General features: G+C 40.3%; 1 protein-coding gene across 2 annotated transcripts; it reads right to left on the bottom strand.

Moving 5' to 3' along the window:
- Window positions 1-312: 312 nt before the first annotated feature.
- Window positions 313-24,105, bottom strand: gart (phosphoribosylglycinamide formyltransferase). Of its 2 annotated transcripts, none has more exons than XM_027156211.2 (22): window positions 23,950-24,105; window positions 18,619-18,776; window positions 18,431-18,526; window positions 18,150-18,324; window positions 17,517-17,628; window positions 16,309-16,377; window positions 16,043-16,168; window positions 14,965-15,052; window positions 14,747-14,832; window positions 14,362-14,530; window positions 13,331-13,565; window positions 11,873-11,967; window positions 11,180-11,289; window positions 10,883-11,081; window positions 9,673-9,924; window positions 8,652-8,804; window positions 5,581-5,784; window positions 2,831-2,983; window positions 2,408-2,538; window positions 1,730-1,871; window positions 1,408-1,523; window positions 313-919 (listed from the first exon to the last, which is right to left on the bottom strand). In XM_027156211.2, exons 2-22 carry the CDS (start codon window positions 18,761-18,763, stop codon window positions 734-736), a joined length of 3,042 nt encoding a protein of 1,013 aa, XP_027012012.2. In that variant the 5' UTR covers window positions 18,764-18,776; window positions 23,950-24,105; the 3' UTR covers window positions 313-733. The 2 variants fall into 2 exon arrangements, with proteins under 2 accessions (XP_027012012.2, XP_027012011.2); XM_027156210.2 differs by having other exon boundaries at window positions 18,619-18,773.
- Window positions 24,106-25,589: the final 1,484 nt, after the last annotated feature.

Raw genomic sequence — 25,589 nt, 5'->3', positions numbered from 1 at the left:
GTTGGTAAGCAGTCAGTGCAGGAGACTCCATCATGCTGAGAATCTGATCTGGGAATGTATTGAAGGTTCTTTAGGAAGAAGTTGGAGCTCCGTACATCATCTTTCTAAATCTTCAGTTATTTCAATTCAGAATTCTGATCCAATAAAAAAAATAAAGTATTTTTTAATCTTTAAATAAAAAGAATAACTGCAACACCGCTCCAAAATCTGACAACATTCGTCACTATTTGACTGTCATATTGAGAGACTGTTCACGTCTGAATCTGAATTTAAACCTCGTTGTTAAAAACATTGACAGACAGACAGAGTGAATGTAGTACAAGAAGAAGAGGTGAAGCTTTAATATAATCAGTAGCAGGCATTTTACATTTCAGCTTTTACATGCAAAGAACATTAACAACAATTTACTGCAGTTTCTCACCAGCCATTAATGTGGAGAAACTGACGACTTCTAATTTGTCATGCAAATCCGTTACTGCGCATCACAATAAGAGCAATGGGGAAAGTGGACTCTTAACAGCAGCTAAGTTACTAACATAACTGCTTTCTTGAGTCCGTTTGGAATGTAACAGTTTCAGTCGGTGTCCATCCATGGAGCAGAATGTACGACACACTAAAGTTAACACATGACTAACACAGTGGGATTAAGACTAATTGAGAATCAAAGGTACTTTTTTTTTGTCCATGAGCTACCACGTTATCTCCGATCTGAATATTTCTCTCAACGCCTATGCTACTGGTTCCAGATGATGTGTCCATCTTCTCCGAGTCTCATCGCTCCGCTGGCTACGAGCTCTAACGCAGCAGGGAAGGCCCGGTGCTCGGCCACCCGGATGCGCTCGGACAGACTGTCCTCTGTGTCGTTTGTCAGAACGGGAACAGCTTCCTGTACGATGATGGCTCCTGCATCCACCTCCTCCTGTCGATACAAGAGAACATTAATAAGGTCCGGCTCAGTACTGATCAGAATCAGAATCAGATTTATTGGCCAAGTGTGTTGACACACACAGGGAATTTGGTTCCAGCAGTTTGTGACTCAAAGGTACAGACATAAATAACACAATACTATACAAGTAAACAATGCAGACGATGAGATACAATGTAGACAGAATGAGTATAAAATATGAATATGGAATATGAACGATTAGTAATGTACATAGTGTGGGAGTGTAAATAACAATATTGTGCAATATTATGCTTTTTGTGCAATATACAGCAGCAGTAGTGTGTAATATACAAATGATTTGATGACTGACAGACTGATAATGCAGTACTTAAGAAGCAGGGAATATAATTACAGTGTTGCCACCTTTGTTGAGATAAAGGCGACCCGAAACAGGGAAGAGTCTTTCAAAGAACATGTTTTGCTCCTAAACCCTAACGTTTGTGTAACGGAAGCCGACTCACAGCCACAAAGTGCACGCTGCAGCCTGTTATCCGAACCCCAGCCATCAGCGCTTGCTTCTGTGCGTTCACACCTTTGAAGGAAGGCAGCAGTGATGGATGGATATTCAGCAGCTTGCCTGTTACACACAAACCATTGTTTACAGTGTGCAGTGTTTCAAATACACCATTAACATTGTTGGTGACCGATGGAGGAGGCACCTCGATATACTGTAGCTGTACATGCAGATACGTACGTTATGCAGATTTTTATTTTGTCTTCATTCTATAACAGAAGCACAGCTACTAATACAGACACAGCTGAAGGATAAGTCTGGTTTCTTACCGTTCCACTTTCTGACAAAGGGCCCAGTGAGGATTCTCATAAAGCCAGCGAGGCACACCAGCTCCACTCCAAACTCCTCCAGAACACGGTCGATGGTGCTGTCAAACTCCGCACGACTGCCATACAGCTTGTGGTCTACCACCTGAACAAACACACAAACATCTGAAATGGCTGGAGTCTGGTTCGTCCCAAATATATGGGATGTGCTAGCTCACTGATTAAGGTATTGGACTACTGATCAGACGAGCGAGGCGGAGGTGATGGTGGTCAATATGGGAAGAAACCTTGAGAGGAATCAGTCTCTAAAGGGAAACTCATCCTCACTGGAGAGTGTGATCTGTGCTACCAGGAGCTTTTGAGCCTCGTTAATGTTTGAATGACAGCCGTAAGACCCGTTTCTGTGTCTGTACCACGTCTTCATCCCAGTGTTTTAGACTGCACTGATCAGGCGTTTACAGCAACAGAAATCATACAGCGTACTTAATGTATTTAATCACATTTGTGCCATATAAACTTTGTCCTACGGAAGCACATCACATTTTTTTAGATGGTCTACGAGCATAAAGTTTAGTCCCTAAATATAATGTTTTTTTTCTTTAAAGAAATCTGACTTTAGGGAATCCACAGGGAATCCACAGGGAATCATGACTATTATTGTTAATGAATAAATGAAGGTACCCGTGTCTGAATGCCTGCCATAGACGCTCTCTTCAGCCCCAGCACGCCTGGACGGTTTGAGATGACCACCACAATCTCAGCAGAACTTGAGGTCTTCTTGGTCTGTTCCATCAGTGCCTGCAGATTGGTGCCTAACACCACACCCACACACACACACACACACACAGCAGAATATAGTATGATATACAAACTTGCATTGTTACTGTTCTTATGAGACATGAGCTTAATTAAAGGAACAACAGACTCCATGACACTTTTCTTCAAATCCAGTTCTATATTAAACCTTAAACATACATACAAACCTTATACATCTATATGATGTTTCCAGGTGGAGGAGGAGCAGCTATAATTTTGAGCACTGAAATGTTAGTATTCAGTTTGGTAAAGAAGTGCAGTTAGTCAACGTGTTTATATTTAACGCACCCATCCCTGAGATCAGCACAGCCACTTTGGTCCTCCTGCGAGAGCTGGATTGTATCGGAGACGCGTCGTTCTGCACTGCGCTGGTGTCAGGAGACGGGTTTGGACCCGCTTTCAGACTGTGCTCCAGGTTCCTAATGACCACAGCTTCTGCACCTGTTAGCCATGGATGCAGAACCAATGAAAAATTGATTATTAGATTCAACCATAAATGTTCTAAACGTAAACTAGACATCCAAGATTTCGCAATCGCAGAAATTACAAAAAAAAAAGAGAAAAATCTACAACTTGCATAGCAAATTTTGAAAAAACAAATGACAAAAAAACTCTGAGATCCAGAGATCCTAGACCAGGGGTCGGCAACCCGTGGCTCCGGAGCCGCAAGTGGCTCTTTCATCCCTCTGCTGCTGCTCCCTATAGATTTGGAAAATAAAAATTTAATTCAAATGTATTTAATTTTAGTTTATTTAGTTTTTAAAAAAAATAAATTCCAAGATTATGATGCTCTTGTAACATTAAAATAAACCGTGTATAATTTTGTTTGTCGCTCAAAATTTGCGTCATAACTGCCGACTTGCGAAATCCGCTGCAGCCGTCAAGCTAAAGTTATGATGTCATGAATAAGAGGACTCAATTAGACACTGAACATTTTATTTAAAAGTAACCTTCGACCCAGCGTCTTTTTTGTTCAGGTTAGTTCAAACTGTTCAAAATAGTTTTGTTTGCCTGCAGAAATAAAATTTCGTTTACTCGGTAGCAGTTAATTGATTTCATAAATGCAACACACTACAGTTTCTTCTATACTTTCCATAAAGGTAAAAAAACGATATATACAGTGTTACTTCATTTTAGATGTCAGAAGGGTTTTGTGGCTCCATGGTTTTTTTTCTGTGGGAAACGGGTCCAAATGGCTCTTTGAGTGTTTATTTTCACATGCAAATGGACCATTTACAACATTTTCCCCCTAAAAATGAGTCTTTATTTTCCGTTTGTGTTATTGATTCATTTCAATCCAGGAATCATTTGTATTATTTAAAAAAATGAATGAATGATATTTAATGTTGTGATTCTTGTCTTCTAACCCTGATATAAGGTTCCAAAACTAGCAGCAGGAAATGGAGAAAAAAAATTAGTGTTTCTTTTACACACTGCATGTTTGTCTAACGTAACAACAGTTTTGCCCTGCAGCTGTTTCTACTGATGAGGACATGCTGAGACAAACACACAAGCTCTGATCTGTAGTTCTTTCGCTTTCCCAATCTGAGCCTTTTCAAGTGATTCAGTCGTCATCTCGAGCCTGTTACGGTTCCCTCGGTTCCACAAACTCTTTCTAAATCTACTGAAATTATGTTTAATACTCCATTACAACTCATATTCTACAAAGATGGAGTGATTATGCAGTTGCATAGGAAAGTGTGTACAGTTTGTGGGGTTTATAGATAAACAAAAAATTGTTTTTTTAATGCTGATTGAATGACTGACCCAAAGTCTTATGGCTTTACCTCATGTGGCACTGATGCACTATAACATTATATTCAGATATTTGTTTTCTTGGAGTAAATGAAGCATGACATCAGGAGTGTGTTTGGTGTCGTACAGTGGTGAGCAGTTTTTTTTACTGCAATACCCTGTGTTTCAGATTATTCCACTAGATGGCGTACTCCAAATACAGCCTATCATCTCTACACACAGATTGAGAAAAGGGTGATGAACAACACACTATTCAATTAGTTTTCTTGACCTAACCTTTTAAGCTTTAGCTCTTTAGCTAAACTTTATCTGACCTGACCTGTCCGTCACAGTATAAAACCAAGTGTGGATCAAAAAGAATGCAAAAAAAAGGCTTGTAGACAGCCAAACCTGTGGGCACCAATTCATTCTGTGTGTATTTATATATTTATAATTATTTTACATAAATTGTATTTGCATGTGTTGTATGTAAATTTTATAATTGTGATTATTTTTAAGGTTGCCCTTTTCACATCTGGCAGGAGGACTGCCGATGAAAATCAGCACTTTTGAGCCAACTCGGGTACATTTACATTATTGTAATGTTAATTAATGTACATTGTCCTCTTTGTAGAAAGAAAGAAAGAAAGAAAGAAAAGGAAAGAAAAGGAAAGAAAGGAAAGAAAAGTCTGTAATGAAATACTGCCGTTAGTTCCTCTACAACTATAAGCTGTTGTAGAAAAGACATTATTTACATTGACATTATTTACTCTACAGTGTCACACCCATGAGGACAAGGTTCACTTTTGAGTCTGGTTCCTCTCAAGGTTTCTTCCTCATATCATCTCAGGGAGATTTTCCTCACCACCGTCACCTCAAGCTTGATCATTAGGGATAGATGTTCGAGATAAACAGTAATTTATGTTTATAAATTTATAAATTAATAGTAATGTTTATTAATTGTGTAGACCAATAATTTTGCCAAAAAACAGTTTTTCTGAGTGTAGCTCAGCTATAGCTATAGTTTATGTATCGGTAGTGTAGTGTATTGTATTGTATTGTTTGCACTGTCCGTCTTCACACTGTGCACTTTACTTTAAGCTCTGTGTTGGTTTATGTAGCACCCTGGTCCAGGAGAAACATGCTCATTTATCTATGTACTGTGTCAGATAAACTGTAAATGGATGAGATGACCATAACAGCTTCTTGATTGAGAACTTAGATTGTTTTCAGGATTTCTGATGTGTGGATTTTAATGTTTTTGTGGATAACCAGCCTGTGATTCCTCCTTCATGTTAACTCACCCGGCAGTTTGTGTGTGATCGAGCCCACAATCCAAGCCTCCTCTTGAGCCTGCACTTGTCTTAGTACCCTCTGTGCGTCCTGCTTGCCCACCACCAACACTGCTCCGAGGCCACAGTTGAAGGTGCGACTCATTTCCTCCTCAGAGAGCACGCCTTCCTTCTGGAGCCACGAGAAAACGGGAGGAATCCGCCAATGCATGGCATCTAAACAAACAAACAAACAAAAACAAATAATAAACCAAAGCACTGCATTATTTTAGATTTAGCCTTTAAAAAAAAACAGAGGCTTAAAAGCAAAGATAATTTTTAGTAGATTTGTAGTTATTCGGTCCCTCCAGGATTTTGATCACAGAAATTAATGCAAAATCAAGCAAACTCTGTGATATTCTGAGAAGCTTTTCATAATGACTGCAGATTTTCTGTACATTAGGGTCCAGAAGTGTCATGTGACATCACCAGAACATGCATTCAGCCAAAGCCCTCGTGTTGAGGTGTGTTGAACATGAGAACAGCTCTTAGAGAGAAAGTCACTAGGTGGTTAAAAGAATAACCATGTGGCTGTGCAATTTCAACGATTCAAGTGGTTTTTAGGGGGAAAAAAGCACAAAAAAACTCAATCAATAAATGACAGAGGACATGTACACTACAGAAAATAAATGAATTCTTAGATGTAACCTTCAGTAAAATTGTGGAAGTGGACAATTTTTTCCCCAGATACAGAGAAATTCATAATCTCAGTCCTGATGTCGCAAAATACAGACCTTTACTTAGGACAAGTGTTGAGTAATAGGGTAATGAATTACTTAGTCTATCAGACCAGCGCCCCCAGGTGGTCCAGTGGTAGGATTCCACGCTCTCATCGCAGCCCGGGTTCGATTCCCAGCAAGGGCATCCGGCGTAAAACCAGTACCAATCTAATATGTGGACCACATAGCGATGAGTGATAATCAGTAAGCTTGAGGAGTCAGCAACACCCAACTGCCTGGTGTAGAGCCAACAACCTGTCTCTGGATAAAGAGATGGTTGTTGACTTCAGAAGAGCTCAGCGCAACCACCCTCTGCTGAACATCAACATACTGTACCTTCCGTGGAGATCAAGATCACCAAATTCTGTGATGTTCATCTGGCAGAGAACTTTACCTGCTCACTAAACACCAGCTCTATCAGTGCCTCCTACTTCCTATGAAAGCTGAGGAAAGCCCATCTCCCTCCTCCATACTGACCATGTTCTATAGAGGGACCACTGAAAGCATCCTGAGCACCTGCATAGCTGTCTGGTTTGTGAACTGCACCTTCTCGGATAGTGACGACAGCTGAGAAGCATCTCTCTTTCCTCCATCACGGACATTCATAATACAAAGCCAAAAGCATTGTGGATGCCCACACACATACTCTTCACCCTCCACACATCTGCAAAAATTCGGGCCCTCACAACCAGACTGTGCAAAAATCCCTTCCCTCATCTCTGTGTTGCTTTATGTAGCTTTATGTTGTATTTGGTAGCACCCTGGTCCTGGAGAAACACTGTTTAATTTCACTGTACTGCGTCAGCTATATATGGCTATAAATGACAATAAAAGCTTCTTGTCTCTTGACTTGACTGGAGCAGGAATCTATAGAGATATTTATACAATGCTGAAAGTTGTGACTCTGAAAGTGCCTCTGACTTACTTTGAGAACTACATCAGTTGGAGGATGAGCAGCATGACCATCAGACAAGCCACTCACATTCCAAGAGCTTACAGAGACAATGCACCAACTATACATCGGCTGATCCCCTGGAACTGACAGAAAGCCCGCTGAGTTTTATCAACATTTTTGGAATATATATAGGACAGGACCTACTGTATATGAAGTTCTTTCAGAAAGAATTAATTACAAGTTACTTCCCACAAGCTGCTGCAGAGCGGTCCTGTCCAGCCTCCCCGAGAAAGGAGATTTAGGACTCCTTAAAAATTGTAACCAGTCTCTTTGCGGTGTTAAAACATAAAATATTTACAAAGTGTTTAGCAAAAAGGCTCAAATGGTGTCTGGACTTCAGAATGAACAAACACACTGTGTTCCCAGATTAATTATGGAACAGTCTCGTTTTTAGTAAGGGATGTAATTATGTTGGCTTTGTAGAAGCCAACATTCTGTTTTCCTATTTCAGCATAGACAAAAATTTACCAGTACTTCCGGAACCGGGTCTCAAATTGGCCTTTTTTCCCCATAGACTCCCATTATAAACTTTGGAGGTTTATAACTCGGCAAGCTTTTGAACTATCTACACCAAACTTGGCCAGCTGGCCTTCCGGTTTTGCCCCAGCCCCGCCTTCAAAATATGCAAAATCAAAAAACTTTTTACAACATGGACATGTGACATATCAAAACACTCAGAACAATGAGGGAACTTCCTCAGGAGTATTCGAATGACGTCACATGATCGTCTCCACTTGCCTCCAAATGTTTTGGCACCCTAGCTTTCTGTCTACTTGCCTCCAAAAGTAACACTGACCCTTATGTCCACTCGCCTCCAAAAAGCACCGGCCTTTGTGAATACTTGCATCGTCAAAGCCAACATCAAAGTTTGTCACGACGAACTTTACAAATCTAGTTTAATTTAATCAGCTACATAATTCCAACCTTGGCATTCCTTTATTGGACCAGGAGAAAGAATTTGATTGTGTTGGTCATGGTCCTGATTGAAGTACAGTTTTTTTTCTAATAGAAGGAAAGGAGGTTTGTTAAACTATTTGATTAGAACTGCAAAGCTAGCTATATGGAAAACAAGGAAAAATAACGGGTTACACTTGGTAGTACTGACACTGAAATGATGTTGAAGTGTCTGGTAGTCAGAAGGCTAAAACATTTACATATTACAGCCTCACGGATAATAAAATGTTTTTTAATCGTATTTGGTGTGATGGAAGTTTTATGTACAGTACCTGTTGATTTTGAACGTTTGAATCTTGATTGTCTATCTTGTGTTATGGTTTGAGTATCTACACTTGTAAATTGTAATAATTGCAATAAGATTTGTTAAACCTCTCTCTCCCCGTACCCCGGTCCCCCCCGTCCCTCTCTCTTACCCATGTCCACAGCCAGCTCTTTAGGCAGAACTCTTGGAATGTTCTCCAGCAGTCCTCCTCCAGTGATGTGCGCGTAGGCTTTCACAGCTCTGCTGCGTAAGATTGGTTGGAGAAGACGGCTATAGATTTTAGTAGGTGTGAGCAGAACCTCACCTGCGAAATAATAAAGACATAAAACAGGCAATAAATCAAAGACATTATAATTACTACTGTGCTGTACTGTTATTGTAATAGTATTGTATAGTACTGTATGTGCTGTATTGTGTACTATGTCTGTACTGTTATTGTACTAGTATTGTATAGTACTGTATTGTGTACTATGTCTGTACTGTTATTGTACTAGTATTGTATAGTACTGTATTTTGTACTATGTCTGTACTGTTATTGTACTAGTATTGTACAGTACTGTATGTGCTGTATTTGGATGGGTTAAACACAGAACAAATTCTGAGTATGGGTCACCATAGTTAGCCGTATGTCACGTCACTTTTTCACTTTACTACATGCAAGTTGTTTTTTTGTCTGCTAACCAATATTAGAACCATCATTAAGCACTTTGAGCTGTGTTATGAAAGGATTTCATTACTAGTAGGTAACATTATCAGGGTCCATTTCTTTAACAGTGTGACATCTGCAACTTCTACTACACATCAAGCTGTATTTATGTTGTCTTTTTGTTGTTCAGCTGCTCCATGTTCAGGGGATCCTCTTATCCACATATAATTATTTTGGCACAGGTTTTTACGTCCGATTCCCTTCCTGATGCAACCCTCCCATTTTATGGAAGTTTGGGATAAGGATTGAGATTTAACCCCTCGGTGGCTGGGTTTCACCTGGAAATCGAATCTGCAGTGTTGAGTGAACAGGATCCTGCTTCTGAACCCCCAAGAAACTTTTATTTTATTTAAATATACCTATACATCACTGTGAGCTCGGAGACAAAAAGTTAAAAGTGAAGACACATTTAAGGCGAATGAAGAATAATTGTAAACAAGTAAACGTCAGCTTCATTAAAACTCACCTACGGTTTGTCCTGATGGTCCGAATGGAGCTGGAGAGCTATACTGAAGTCCGTCTCGTTCCAGAATCTTCCTCACTAGACTGAAGCCGTTGCTGTGCAGTCCAGAGGACGCCACACCGATCAGCATGTCCCCTTCCTGAATGTCTCCTAATCTGGGGAGCAGGGAGTTGCGTTCAACAGCACCGACGCAGAACCCTGCCAGGTCGTATTCTCCTGCACCGTATACTCCTGGCATTTCAGCCGTCTCACCACCTGAACACAAAGAAACAAGTCATGAAATCTCTGTCAGGTTAGTCTGAGACAGAGCCAGGATGTGGTGTTGTGATGTTGCTGTAGACCAGGAAGATTACAGGGGTATTAAACCTGAGACCCTGTAGGAGGTGGTGTGAGATCGGTTACAGTGAAACTGTCGTGATTAGCAGAAATGTGAACGCAACTCGTACTCGAGTCTGCACTCGTCTAACACGACTGAGGGGGGAAGGTTGTGGGACACGGAAGCGGCGCCTTTATCCAGAGTGATGTCATAAAAGTGCTTTAGTCTCATTGAATACATTAACACTTATTCACTAGGTTACAGACTTAGGTTACCAACCTAAAAACTCTCTTGGAAGCTTTTTTTTTATATATAAAAACAAACAGGGAATAAAAGGCAAGATTTTTCAGCACAACAACATTTACATGTGCATTTGTGATGAAAACACAAAAGCACCAGGGGTCAATAGGAGCAAGCTTGAAACACTTATAGTATAATTCTAACCCTTATAAATTTAATTGTTGTTTAACAATTGTTAATTGTACCCTTGTATATAATTGTTTAACCCTTATAAATAGTATAACCCTAGTACAAATAGTGTGTGTGGCATACACTCGAAGTCCTCGATAATTGAACTGAAGGAAACGCTTTGCTTACACAGAGGAAGAGGGGCGGGGCTACCGCTGGAAGAGAAAAAACTTTTTGGATGAAAAACAAAATGTCGGTAGAATTCGTTGTCTTTTAAATTAGTCCACGTTGTGCGAGTTATGTTTTAATATATTCAAAATTCACCGTGTTCTGCTAAAGTGACTGAGTTTAACAGCTTATGCTTTGAATAGTATATAAAAAAATATATAATAAAAAAAATAAATAAAATTCATCCCTTCAATAATCATACACCAGACACTGAGTACATAGCGCAGATTATATTTACATAAACGCAACAGTGCTGCTCACCCAGTAATGCACAACCCGCCATTTGACAAGCTTCAGCAATCCCACGAATCACAGAGGAAGCCACGGCCACATCCAGCTGCCCACAAGAGAAATAGTCCAAGAAGAAGAGCGGCTCTGCTCCCTGAGCCAAGACGTCGTTCACACACATGGCTACCAGATCCTGGCCGAGGCTGCCGTGGATGTTGCACGCCTGTGCGATCTTTATGGATGTTGTACAAGAACAGAATTTGTGTCGCTACGAGCAGAAATCCTTCAATAATCGATTTGATATACTGAATTAAGGTAGATTAGCAGTACCTTTAGTTTGGTGCCAACTCCATCAGTTCCAGATACGAGTATGGGGTCAACAAATCCAGCAGCTTTTAGATCAAACAAGCCAGCAAAGCCTCCGAGCTCAGCACTGCATCCTGAGTCAGGCGAAATAAACACATCAGAAATAAATAAATAAATAAATAAATAAATACGAATGTAAGAGAAAAAATAAACAAAACCTTGCTCCAGAAAAAACTTAAGTGTAGTTGGTAAATAAAACTTGTAAATTTACAACACATCTGTTATTTATTTATTTTTGTACAGGATATTCTGCTCTTCTTTTTTTGGTCCCTCAAAATATAATGTATTATAGATATCTCTAACTTTGGCAGAAATACACAACCATAAATACCAAACCAATAACATTAACCACAGACATCACTCCTTATAGAGAGAAAATATTATTAATCGTATTAAACGTACTAAAGAAAATGTTTACTTATTAATGTTATAGTTTCAGTGTATGATCCCGGACGTGGGTTTTGTCCCAACGATCACTCACAGCTATTGCAAATACAATCTTTATCCTTCAGCTTTGGTGTAAATTACAAACCAGCTTTCAGGAATAAAAGTATACCTGAAAAAGTACCAAAAACTCTTAACTCCCAAACAAACATAGACAAATCAGATAATGGACTGTAATGTTCATGGTTTTTTATTTATTTATTTTATAAGTACCTGAGCGAGACGTAGCCTTGGCTAGAGGTTTTATGATGTCCACCAGCTTGTTCCCGGCTGCTATGTCCACTCCACTGTCTTTATATGTCAGTCCTCTGTGGGATGGAGACAGGAAGTCAATGCTGCCTTTAGACTTTTATGAGGATGGTTTGTGATTTGTATTATACAATTTTATAAATTTGATAAATATAATTATTTTTATTAGGTAAATGTATTTAAATCGGGCAAACTGAGATTAAAACATGTTAAAGAGAAAAGAATTTTTTTCAAAAAGGAGTGATGAACTTTATTGGGGGGGAAAAAAAGGAGTATATTTACAGAGTTAAAGGATGTAGCAATACAAAATTGACCCCATTGTGACGTTTACATTCACCTTACAAAATCTGTAAAAAAATGTCCATTTAAACATTTAAGAGAGATCAGAAAAGTTCATTGGGGTTATTTAGTTCTTCCCTGAATACGTTATTTTACTCGAGAAACAATAACAATGTACACGGATGAACCAGATCCTTAACACGGGGTCTTTTTACCCGGATGATCAGTGACTGTGTTAATGTTTTGTGAGCGTTTTGTGTTTAACAGTCCTTTTTGTCCTGATCAGTTAAACGGCCCAATGATCTTCAGAAAAACCCTTCAGCATCTTCTGCACACTCCTGAAGGAGCTGAAGGATGTTTCCTGAGGAATTTGAACTTGTTCATTTGTGCAAATTTAGTTTTATTGCTTCTTGTGGACTACTGTATATGTAAACATGTTATGTGAAAGCGTTTATTCAGGGCAGAACTTTTAAAACAAGTGGCATCATAAATTTGCATTTTATGTCATTTGTGTCATTCTGTAAACTCAGGACAAGATGTACTCAAGTAGTGTTAGGAATGAAGAGCGCCACTTCTGGAAGATAACATGAACTGCTGAAGATTTCTGGTGTGGAGGAGTAAATCAGTCTGGTCACTGATGGCCATGTTCTCCTTCAACGTTGACTAAATCAGCATTCTTCCCATTTCAGTGAGGACATCACTAACCCTGCATATATGTAGTGTTTAAACCCCATAAGGACTCTACAGGTTGTGTGTGCGCTGGCAAGCAGAACTAAGAAAAAGGAGCACAATTTGTTATTAGCTTACTAATTAGCCAGCTAACTCACCATCTTTCTAACTAGTAGAAAAAGCAAAGAGCAGGCCGCATAAATTGTTTTACCGAGTTACAGATTATGAGGTGTCATCGAAAGGTGCTGCCATCGAGGCCAGTGGTTCTGTTAACTTAATAAATCCAATACTCATCTCATAATCCCAATTTAAACTGAAGTCTGAATTACAAGCATGCCAGTTAATATAGTGAGATCATTGAGCGGTAAATAACAGAAGTTGTCAATGACTAGACGTTAGACAAGTGCGCAGAAGAACACGTCCGAGTTCAGCAACCCTACAGGTGTGGAAATCTCCTCAGCTCCTCACACACACCTGGAACGAGTGAGGAAGCTGATGGCACGGTGGCCAATGTCGCGCCGGTACACTGCGTCTGGGAAGCCGACAGCAGCCACGCCCGCGTTCGCGCCGAGCAGGGCGCTCTCCAAAGTGGGACGAACCGCTGTGACCGTCAGAACACGCCCACCACTAGACACGACTCCACCCCCTTCCTTCAGTGCAGTGCCAGCATGGAACACCTGCAGGTCCATTTCTGTGAGCTGAGACAGTCCTGCAATACAGAAATATTTTGTACCTTTCAGTCGATACTCTTACAGAAAAATGAGGAACTCAAATTCGTTACAGGTGCAACGGTCAGAAAAACTGAAACACTCAAAAACGGATAACTGGTCAGTGAAACATCATCAAGACCATTAACATTTATATTCATGGCATTTGGCAGACACTCTTATCCAGAGTGACTTACATTTATACAGCTGAGCAAATGAGGGTTAAGGGCCTTGCTCGGGGGCCCAGGAGAGGCAACTTGGGAGAGAGGAAGTTCTGAAGACCTTCTGAGCAGTAGCCCAGCACCTTAACCACTGAGCTACCACATCTCATTACATTTACAGCATTTGGCACACACCCTTTATTTATTTCATTTTACACAACTGAACAATTGAAGGGTAAGGGCCATGCTCTGGGGCCCAGAAGGGGCAGCTTGGTGGACGTGGGATTTAAACTAACAACATTCTGGTTGGTAAGCCAACATCCCCACTTAACCAGGAACCGTCACAAACATAACCTTTACCTACTACCCATCCATTGTCCGTACAACATTTCCAACATAGTCGCATCTATCCTCTGTGAATCGTGGCACAGTTAAAGAAACGAAACGCCAACCCATCACAAGGCACAATCTCACACACAGACACACACAATGGAATGGAGGCAGAAATCAAAGCATCAGCCCATGAGGTATGAGGCAAACATTCTAACCACTAAGCCACAGATCCTCCCCCTAAACTTCCCAACAGTGCAAAATGATGTCCAGGTGAATTAACACTGAACCCTATTACAGACTGTACCTGTGATCTCAACTCCTTTCTTGTAGGCTGCTGGATAGCCTTCACTGGCCATAACCACAGTAACTGCAGCACTGTTTTCCAGCCAGAGAGGAGGACTGGAGGCAAGTTTGCCTTGGATTGTGTTCTTCAGCACCTCGTACAGATCACTCTTCAGCAGGGGCAGCAGCACCTGAACAGATAAAGTCATGTCATTAGCACAAGCAAGAATATATTCAACAATCATGGAACCTTAACACACACACACACATATATATATATACACACACACACACACACACACACACACACACACACACACACACACGTACATATTGTATATAATGTCTAGTGCATTGTTAATGTTGGGGGATTTTGTGTAGAAATATGAAACACTGTATTCACTAACCTGACATTCAGGGTCACCAAACCTGCAGTTAAACTCCAGTACTTTTGGTCCCAGCTTAGTCAACATGAGCCCTGCATACAGCACACCTAAAGGAATCGAAAAGGGTCAAAGGTCTCGGACTTGCTGTTCAAACAAAGCCTTTTCCAAACAGCTTTGCTCTTGAAACTTTTTTGTTTCTTACACATTTATTGGTTAAGGATTCTGCTTCAGTAACATACCGACATACGGCACACCCTCTTGCTTCATGCCATCTACGGTCTTCTGTAGCACAGAGGTTTTAATCTGTTGAAGCATCTCCTCAGAGACCTACATAAAAACACACCGTGGTGTTGATGGTATCTACAGAGGGAAGTGGATTGATCAGATACTCTGATGTGTGTAATCTGCGTCCATCTGAGTAAGCACTGAAAACTCGTGTGTGTGAGATGTGTCTCCTGTTCACTAGTATTGATGCAACTACAGGACACAAGATCTCCAGGGTTATCTAAGCCAAAAACAGGTAATACATGATTATACCTGCTCACAATGTCATAATAAATGACTGAATTGTCTGGAAAACATTTCAGGTTATCACATTAATAGCTGATATTTTCACTGTTTTTGCTGTTTAGTCAAACTAAATAGAAAAAAAATCACTGTATTTAATCACTTTCTAATAAACCTTACTAATAAAATTACTGTTAACCAACACGACGCCGTTATAGTAGAACTGCTTCTTGACTTAAATCAATAAACAGAATTAAACATCACTGGATATTGAGGTAAAAAAAAAATAAAAATAAAAAATGTAGGACTATTCATAGTTAGATCACACAAGCCTAGTGCTACATAAGTTAGTTAGTTAGTTGCTATACTTTACTGCCATGTCGGCTACTGAGGCTATCTTCATGGCAAGAGCGGTTAATAAGAACTAAAATAACCTAAAATCACAGAAATAAATATAGACAAATATAGACAACTTAAATGATTTTTTTTTACATTAATATATGACAGAAACGCTAAAACCTTTTCAGATGAAACCTTGTAAAATAGCTCTTTAAATGAATTGGCCTCATAAAATAACCTTCTGTGGTCATTATGCGCAGGACAGTCCAACAGAATGTGTTTGACAGTAAGGGGAATGCTGCAGTACAAGCACTGAATGGGGTCTTCTCCTTTCAGCACGTATTCATGTGTCAGTCTTGTATGCCCGATTCTACATCTGGTTAAGATCACCTGATCGAATCTTGATTTCATATGTATTAGAGACCTGTTTAGTGCTACATAAAAATTAAACACAGATAAGCCTGTGTTCACCTGTGGCGTGGGGCAGTAAGCCCCCATTCCCCCCGTGTTTGGACCCTGATCTCCATCCAGCAGGCGTTTGTGATCCTGTGCTGGAGGCATAGCAGCTACCGTGGTGCCGTCACTGAAACACAAACACTGAGGGAAAGACAGAGTTTTTAAATCGATGAACACACATGCTTTCTGAAACCAGCAATTCAGTTCAAGTTTATTTGTACAGCGCTTTTTACAATCGATACTGTCTCAAATCCAAGCAATCAAAAGAACTCCGCACTCACTGAAACTTCCTCTCCCTCAAGCAGTTCCTCCACCACCACAGTATCACCAGCAGCACCAAATGTCTTGTCCTAGAATATTAAAAAAACAATAAAAAATAACAGTATTAAACACGATACACAATCATTGTTATTCATCATTACAATATTAGGAGAAAACCCTTTACAGTCTCGTATCAAATCTTATCAGGCCCGGCTCCAGATATGAGATGAAAGGTGGGCCAAGTGATATTCCAAGTGGGCCGGTCGTATTGGGGTGGGAAACGAACGTGTCATTTTCAGAGAAAGCAACACTGAACACTCGACACGGAAAACAAAAGCATGCATCGCGATCTACAGAATATTCAAGCCACAGCCGTGACTGATAACAACGAAAAAACAAGAGAGAAAGAAACTCCAAAAAGAGCTCGGGGGTATGATTTCAGCACCGGCTGATAAGGATTCGCCCTGTTTGAATCATTCGGGACAAAATTGCTGCATCTTTGAGTGGGTGTATTTGTGCTTTTGACACCATCGGAAGCTGCAGATGAACTCGACTCCTCCATTTCTCCGACCTCATTGCCGCAAATGAATGAGGGGGTGGTAGCTGTGTCCTGGAGATCTAAAGTGGTTTTCTTTTGTCCTTTCGGAACAAGAAATCTGTACATGTTGTATTTTATTAGACTATATATAGTGTGTTAATCAAGTTCACTAACAGGTCTAATAAAGTTACTGTGACTGTCGTTTATTGCTTTATAAGCACGTCCGTTTACCTCAAAGGTTGCGTGAATGTGAATGAATGAGCTAAGTCTGTATCTCAAGCTGAATTGAATATCGCACCAATTTTGTGATTGGCTGTTATGTGGTGTGGCGCCAGGGTGGGCCAAGCCTCTGATTGGGTGGGCCAGGCCCACTCTGGCCTCCCCGTGGAGCCGGGCCTGAATCTTATACACCTTCAGTCTGATTACAGCGCTGACATTTCCTCTACCACTCACATGTGGAAAGAGTAACCTTTCCCTGAAATACAGTGTGCTTGCCACTTTATACCTGGTTTCAGTAACACAACCTGACAACGTAAACTCCACCTCGTCCTGTTTGTATGAGATGTTCTTCACATTATTATAATCCTAACCTGATAGGTTTGGTCCTTGTGTTAAATCACTGTCATTATTCCAACATACTCTAAACAGCATTAAAGCAAATCAATCATGAAACTGCAGGAATTGTCTGACCTTCATGATGCCCAGCACTGCCTGACAGGCCTCATCCTTATCTTTCGCTACGATCACTCCTTTACCGGCAGCAAGACCACTGGCTTTAACCACCAGTGCTGGAAAATCGGCTCTGCAAAAAGAAAGTCGTATCTATTCCTTGGATTGATTAACATTCAATGTTCCGATACATCTGACTGATTGTGTATATATACATAATGGGTACAAGTGTGAATGTGCAAAAAAGGACTTTTACCAACTTCTCTACAATAAAAAAATAATAATCAAGCAAAAGCATACACATTTACATTCAGTACAGGAAATTCAGTGTAAGAAGTCAGTTGTCTTTAATAAATGCAGTGAAATTAAAAGACCATAAGTCAACAGTTCCTGATTATTACTGATCACAGACAGACACAGTGGCACACACATGCACACACACAGAGGCACATACACATGCATGCTTGCACAGGCACAGAAGCACACACGTGCGCACAAGCGCACACACACACACACAGGCACACACTCTTGCACAGAGGCGCACAGGTGCACGCACAGAGGCGCACAGGCACACGCCCACACCCACAGACACACGTCCAGGCACGCAAAGCACAGAGGCACACAAAGACACATACAGACACTCTTTATACACACTCTCGGATGTAGTTGCAGGCCTCCTGAGGGTCAGTGAAGGCGCTCCAGCGGGCTGTGGGGAGGCTGTGACGGTCCATGAAACCTTTAGCAAAACTTTTGCTTGCTTCCAGCTGTGCAGCCTTTGCAGATGGTCCAAAACATGTTATACCTGCTGCAGTCAGATCATCTACCATACCTGTGCCATGAAAAGATTTCACAACCGCATTTTCCTTCTTCTCTTTGTATAATTATTACACAGAACACAGGCTGTGATGTCTAACACAACAACAAAAAGCTCTTACCTGCAGCCAAGGGAACCTCTGGACCAACCACCACCAGTCCCACATTATGATCTTTGCAATATTGGGCCAGGATGGTGTGGTTACTGACACTCACAGCTAAAGAGAATGAAACAGAAGACATTAGTGTAGCTAAAGTGTAGTATTTTTACTTCATATTTGAGTGCTGGGAGGCATTTACATACACGTACCGGAGTTGGAGATCTTTCCACAGTTGGCTGTGCCTGCATTACCCGGGGCAACTAGGACTTGCTGGACATGAGGTGATTGAGCCAGCTTCCATGCCAGCGCATGCTCGCGTCCACCACTCCCAATAACAAGCACACGCTCAGCCATGGCCAACAGTCTACTAAACAAAACAAGCAATCAACGGAGGCCCAAATTTCCCCAAATCAGCTTTACCATTACTGAGTGCTCAGAATAATGCTGCATTCAGACACACTCACACACACATGATATGATGCCAAATCTCTCTTTAAAAAAAATTTGCTTTAGCAAGAAAAATTGGAACGCTAGTTGTACCACCAACTAATAAACATTACTACTGTGGCAACCCACCGGCGACTTCATAGTACAGCCACTGGAGACTTGTAGCGATAAATGTGCTGTATGTGAAAGCAGTCCATAAATAGACTGATGGAGATCACAATAAAACACAGCAAAGGTCACAAAATGAAAACGAGGATGCACTAAGGCTTGGACTAATGATGCAGTTGTGTAACACGCAGACTTTACAGTCAGCTACAGCAGATGTCCACATCGTCATGTTTACCCACGCTGCTTGATCTTAAAAGCAATATTCGACTTCTTAAGGAAAATTGACTTACCGGATCTTTTTGATCAGTATAAATTATTTTATTGCCGGAATTTTTAAATAAATTATTTATATAGATCCTAACACAGACTTTTAGCATTTGAATAATTGTGTAAGAAAATATGAAACCTTTTTTTTTTTTTATAAATATGTTGGTCATTATTAGGCTAAGGAAAAACAGAAATACTTCAATATTACATATTTTTAAAGCTTTCATATGAGCCATTATCCAATACAATGGAGTGACACGATGAAATTCAACAATTGCATGAACAACAAAACAGGAAATTTCATTTTAGGGCAGCTGGGAAAAAAGGGCAAAAATTTAGAGTTCAATGTCAATATGTATTTCAGGCAATCAAGGATTCCAATATGTTCCAAGACTTGATGGGATTAGCTGTGAGAAACCAAAGTAAAATTGTAAAACTGATTTTCATTTTTTAACATCGACATAAACCATAAACTCAAATCAGACAATAACAATTAATCGCACAGCTCTAGGCTCAATATTCTTTTACAACTGTAGACAGGATGGTCAAAATACTCTACATGAGAGAATGCTGAGTTTAAACATGATGGATTTAAGAGTCCTGGGGTATGAAGCCTACCACTATGCCTCTGGAAACACTGGAGGAAGATCGGAGGGGAAAAAACCAACCCCACATGGTGTGATTTGTGGTTCTGAAAGATCCATAAACTACATCACTAGTTCCAAATTGGTCTCGCCTAAATTTTGATCTAGAATCTTCCATTTTTGTGGTCAGAGCAAAAAGTAAAAATTGCTGTGATGCACTTAACTTAGATTTTTGCATTTAACAGCTGAACAAGTATAAACCTGTGGTCTCAAGCACGCCCCCTTCAGTGAGGCAGAGGAACTGGCTGTTAGATCAGGAAGAATAAATGTGTTATACATGCATGTGAAATACATTACCTAGACTATGGAAAGTGTCATATAAACATGTCTACAAACATTATAGTGGGGACACACAGAGAGATAGTAACATGCAAGCACCAATTACACGTTAGATCCCGTTTGTGTTGAGGCTAAACTCCTCAGTCATCGCGGCTCTCCTGTGTTTGAGCAGGAATAACACAAACTCAGCAATTTTGACTATAAAATGATTGTAATTATTCAAAAATGTAATTTCTAGCACATATCATTGAATAAATGTTAATATTTATCAACATTCTGTGTTTTTAGTTGTTTTCATGACAACATGTGAAGCAGATGCTTTTTTGACTACACGTCCCTGCTCTCCCCACCCTGGAAAATACATTTCTGGCTACAGACATGGTAGTTACTGACCACAGATCGATATCATGTTCATTCATTTTCTACCGCTTATCTGAACTTCTCGGGTCACGGGGAGCCTGTGCCTCTCTCAGGCATCATCGGGCATCGAGGCAGGATACACCCTGGACGGAGTGCCAACCCATCACAGGGCACACACACACACACACACACTCTCATTCACTCACACACTACGGACAATTTTCCAAGATGCCAATCAACCTACCATGCATGTCTTTGGACCGGGGGAGGAAACCGGAGTACCCAGAGGAGACCCCCAAGGCACAGGGAGAACATGCAAACTCCACACACACAAGGCAGAGGTGGGAATCAAACCTCCAAACCTGGAGGTGTGAGGCAAACGTGTTGACCACTAAGCCACCGTGCGCCCCCCTACAATGAATGACGTGCTATATTAAATTAATGAGATTTAAATATGTATGTAAATATGTCCATATGTAACCTATTATTATTATTATTTATTCATCCATTCATTCATTTTTTACCACTTATCTGAACTACCTCGGGTCACGGGGAGCCTCAGGCGTCATCGGGCATTGAGGCAGGATACACCCTGGACGGAGTGCCAACCCATCGCAGGGCACACACACTCATTCACTCACACACAAACAGGACAATTTTCCAGAGATGCCAATCAACCTACCATGCATGTCTTTGGACCGGGGAGGAAACCGGAGTACCTTCAATATCATGTTAATTAATAAAAATAAGAAACACCAATTCTTGTTTCTTAAGCCATCAAAAGATTAAATACTTTGACAATTATTGTGAAATGGGTCATGAAATGGTCTTGGAGCCCTCTTCATACCACACACACACCCTCTAAAACCACCCCATGCAGTTAGATTTGCCCTACATGTAGGCAATGAAATTAACAGAACAGAAAATTGACCTATGGGACGAAAGTATGAAACGGAGCCAGTGAACTTTCCTGCTACACGAACAATCTAAATGCCACAGCAACAGAAGACGCATGTAAACGTAAAAGCACCTTTTATTTGTCCAACACAGCAGTCCACAGAGAAGGTGGTTACAAAACAGTACATTTTCACTCCTTTGAGTCTGTTTGTCAAGTCAGATTCATTGCTAAACTCTGTTTACCATTAGATTTAGACAGAAAAGATTAGATAACTAGATAAAAAAAATTAAAACTAAGGAAAAAAAAGATTCTAGGCACGAGGTAATACTCTAGTCACAATGAGACTATAATGTCCCCAATGTAGGCTTCACAAGGCTATACAGAGACAAATAAAATCTGTTATAATTACATTTATTTTATTTTTGTTATTAGTTTTAGATATTAGTTTCAATCTATATATTTTTCTAGATATTAGTTTCAATCAGTTTAAGAGTTAATACATTTATTTAGCAAAGAAACCTAAGTCTACTGCTGAAATATGCCATTTTTTGTACAGCGCTTTTAACAAACCTTGAGACTAAGCATAAAATAAACCCACCTCGTCTGGGCGACACCATTTAATCATACAGATCAAGAAAAGATCTTTTATTTTGTATATGCTGGTTTACTTCTGCCAAGCATGACGTGCAACCTGCTCGGTTTCACTTATAGGCTTGAGTGTGACTGACATCAAGTACAGCACACAGGACCTGATTTTACCCCATAATCATCAACCCGTGATAAGAACTGGGTTCACACAGGCTGAATGTGTTTGACACACTTCCTTCTGATGAGCCAAACTTTTTTGACTATTAAGAGGTCAGCTTACGCACAGAGTTTACTTCGAGGTAGTTAGGGTCCCATTTGCGCTCTATATTCTCCTGCCTATGTGGCTGCCTAGCATGCAAGAAGAAGAATCAGCACTCATAATGAATATTAAATGTGATCACGATACAAATCAAAGAAGCAAAATTCTTCATGAGTATTTTGTACCACAATATTTGAGAAAATGATTCTGCGTTATGACAATGAATAATGTGAACATTTTACATATTGAATGCCATAATTATTTGTTGTCTGTCCAAATATCCTGAACAAATGGCATTTTAGTTCTACATCATATTGCGTGTTGCTGATATCAAACAATTCTGCCTGAACCATAAACATTTTTAGTTCACGTCTTGCTTCGTATCAGAAGTCGACTCGCTTTCTCTCTACAGTAAAGACACAGGTTTTTAGATGTTTGTGCAGTTTATCCAGATATTCTGTAACTTACTGTAATTTGCTGCTTAAAGGAGCCTTTTTGTATTTTTTTCTGTTCAGGTTACAGGCATGGATTGTCAATAAAGCTTTCCTTTCGAAACCACTACAGGCAAAAACCTTTGTACTACTAGCAAAGTCAGAAGCAGCCATCGCTTTACTGATCACTTCACAGTCACACACACACACACACACAGCAACCGACAGCCACAAACCAACCGTAGTCCATTTATTTTCAATGAAAGCTTGTGACCTCTCAGTGACAGTGAGCACTGGTGATTAGATGTCCAGCGACAAAACTGCTCGGGTGTGTGTTCACGGTGTGTGTGTGTGCACTTTGGATGGGTCAAACGCAGAGAACGAATTCTGAGTATGGTTCACCATACTTAGCCGTATGTCACCTCATTTTTTTAAATTGAGAAGTTGAACCAGCGACTATGAATGGGAGTGAAGACTGTAGTGTGCATGTGATGTATAATAAAGAGAACACACTACATCTCCTTCCTCTCCATGACATGATGCAGATATACACTTTTATTTAAATTTTAGATATGAACAACTTCATAGTACAGCGACTGGAGACTGTACGTGTGACTGTAGGCATCAGTGAAATGAAGGCCCATGTGTCACTCCACGTCAAACAGCAAATCTACAATCCAACTGGACACACGGTCAGAGTCGCTGCCCAAACTGCTGGACTTGATGCTATATGTACATGCACAAGTAAATGTAGATGGACCTGATAACACACCCAAAAGAGTTGCAGGTACAAGGCAGACCTTTAAGGGGCGATCTTCAGTAAAACTATACAGAATTAAACACATCACAAACGAGACAGTTTGAGAGACAATCAAAACTAATTTGATTACAACCAAATCTATAGTGAAAGGATTATAGGTTTAATTGTGAAATAGTGCACGTGCGGTGTCTCTGATCAATCAGCAACATAACAAACAAACAAACAAACAAACAAACAACTTATCAGACTTTTTGTATCCAGGGCGTTTTGATGAGCTTTTAGATCACGTGATTAAAAGTTATGGATACGTGTTTATTGCACAAACAGCTACAGAATTACAAAGATGCATAATAAATGTATGAGAACCCAGCACTATGGTTTGTTATGTCTTTAGTATGCACTAAAAGTTTGTACTAATAAAAGTCACCTGATGTTACCAGGTCACTGGATACACACTTAGTAAAGATTTCCCATAGTGAGAGACTTAAACATGACTCACCTTCTTATTCTAGGTGAAGATAAAAGTAGAGCGTAGAGTTTTGCGACTTTAAGACAAGCAGCAGACAAACTGGGGGATCAAGACACGTGTTTTACACCAGAAAAGAAACCCCACCTCATAAGAGAGGATTGGAGTTAAGGGTATCCGCCTCCTGCTTCTGGATTGGTTTATATCTCACACGATCCGCCAATCCACAGGTAAAGACTCTGCGCTTCTCAACCAATCAGAGAGCAAGGGGCGGGAAATACTGCAGTTTATCTGAAACACTGAAACACGTGGTGTGTAATAGAGAAAAGCCTCACAAAAGCCCAGACACAAAAACACACAAAAGTATGAGCCGAAATAAGCAGGGCAAGAGTGATGTCTCCAACCCCCCCAGCGCAACCCCCCCACCAAAAAAAAAGAAAAAAGGTGTTTCACCAGGACCACTGAGCCCATTTAAAGCGAATACAAATTATTTATTCAATTTCCATTTATTAAGTTGTGTGTGTGTGTGTGTGTGTGTGTGTGAGAGAGAGAGAGAGAAAGAGACTGGTGTTGTTTATTGTGTTTGTTGCCTTTTTGGACCCCTTTATCATTTGTAATGTCGCTCCCATTTATAACAGTTCGGCTCAAACCCAGCCATTTTTAGGGTCATGATTGAGGACAATGTCCCATCCAGAGACAAGCTGTTTCGTGTTGAGGTTTTGTTCAAACCAACCATCAAAAATACCTTCTCTAATGGATATGTTTTTTTGTTTGTTTGTTTTTTTATTGGTTGTTGCGTTAAATCTTACCCATATACAATAGTGCTATTTTCTGATTGGCTATTGTGTCAGGCTCGACTAAGAACTCCAGGGGAGACGCGCTTGATTCCTGCCCGGTTCTATCGAGACAGCGATGCGGACTGATACATTTTGGGAGCTGAGGCTTATTAAATCTATGATAGTCAAAAAGTTTTTCTGCGTGAGAAATACGATGTGTTTCAGGAGAGCATGACAAAAGACCGAAATGCGTGACTGTCACTCTCAATGCGTGACACTTGACAGCCCTGAATAAGTTTTGTCTTGGGCTCAATCCCAGGTCCACCAAGCTGCCAATGTTGGGCCCCTGATCAAGGCCCTTAACCCTCAATTACTCAGTTGTATAAAAAAAGAGATAATGGAAGTAGTTCTGGATATAAGGGTGTCTGCTAAATGCTTGTAATGGAAATGAAAAAAAATTTCTTCGTTATATAAAATGGTCAGCTTGGTAAAGCATTCGAGTCATCCACAATTCTTTTCATTAATTACAATAATCATCCGACGGAACCAGGACGCATCATGTTTTTTTTATTTCTCACACAGAAAATGAATCTGAACTGAATGTCTACTGATATTACATAACCAGCCATTGAAGGAAATGCAGATAGTGCTGTCTCAAGCGGTTAAAGCTCTGGATTGTTGATTAGATTGGAGGATCAGGGTTCAGGCTATAGCACTACCAAGCTGCAACTGTCACCCCAACTTCCAACGTTGGTATATATGAAGAAAGAATTTCACTGTGCTGTAATGTATACAGTATGTGACAATTAAAGGCTTCTTCTTTAAAATGCAGTAACTAGATTCACGTCTCCAGTGAAGCATGTGTTACAGTAGCTCTCAGGCTCCTTGACAGGTAGC

This window comes from Tachysurus fulvidraco, chromosome 18 (assembly GCF_022655615.1).
Source record: "Tachysurus fulvidraco isolate hzauxx_2018 chromosome 18, HZAU_PFXX_2.0, whole genome shotgun sequence".
In the NCBI taxonomy this organism is placed as follows: domain Eukaryota; kingdom Metazoa; phylum Chordata; class Actinopteri; order Siluriformes; family Bagridae; genus Tachysurus; species Tachysurus fulvidraco.
The sequence above is the reverse complement of the archived record's forward strand: the minus strand, read 5'-3'. Positions and strand labels throughout refer to the sequence as shown.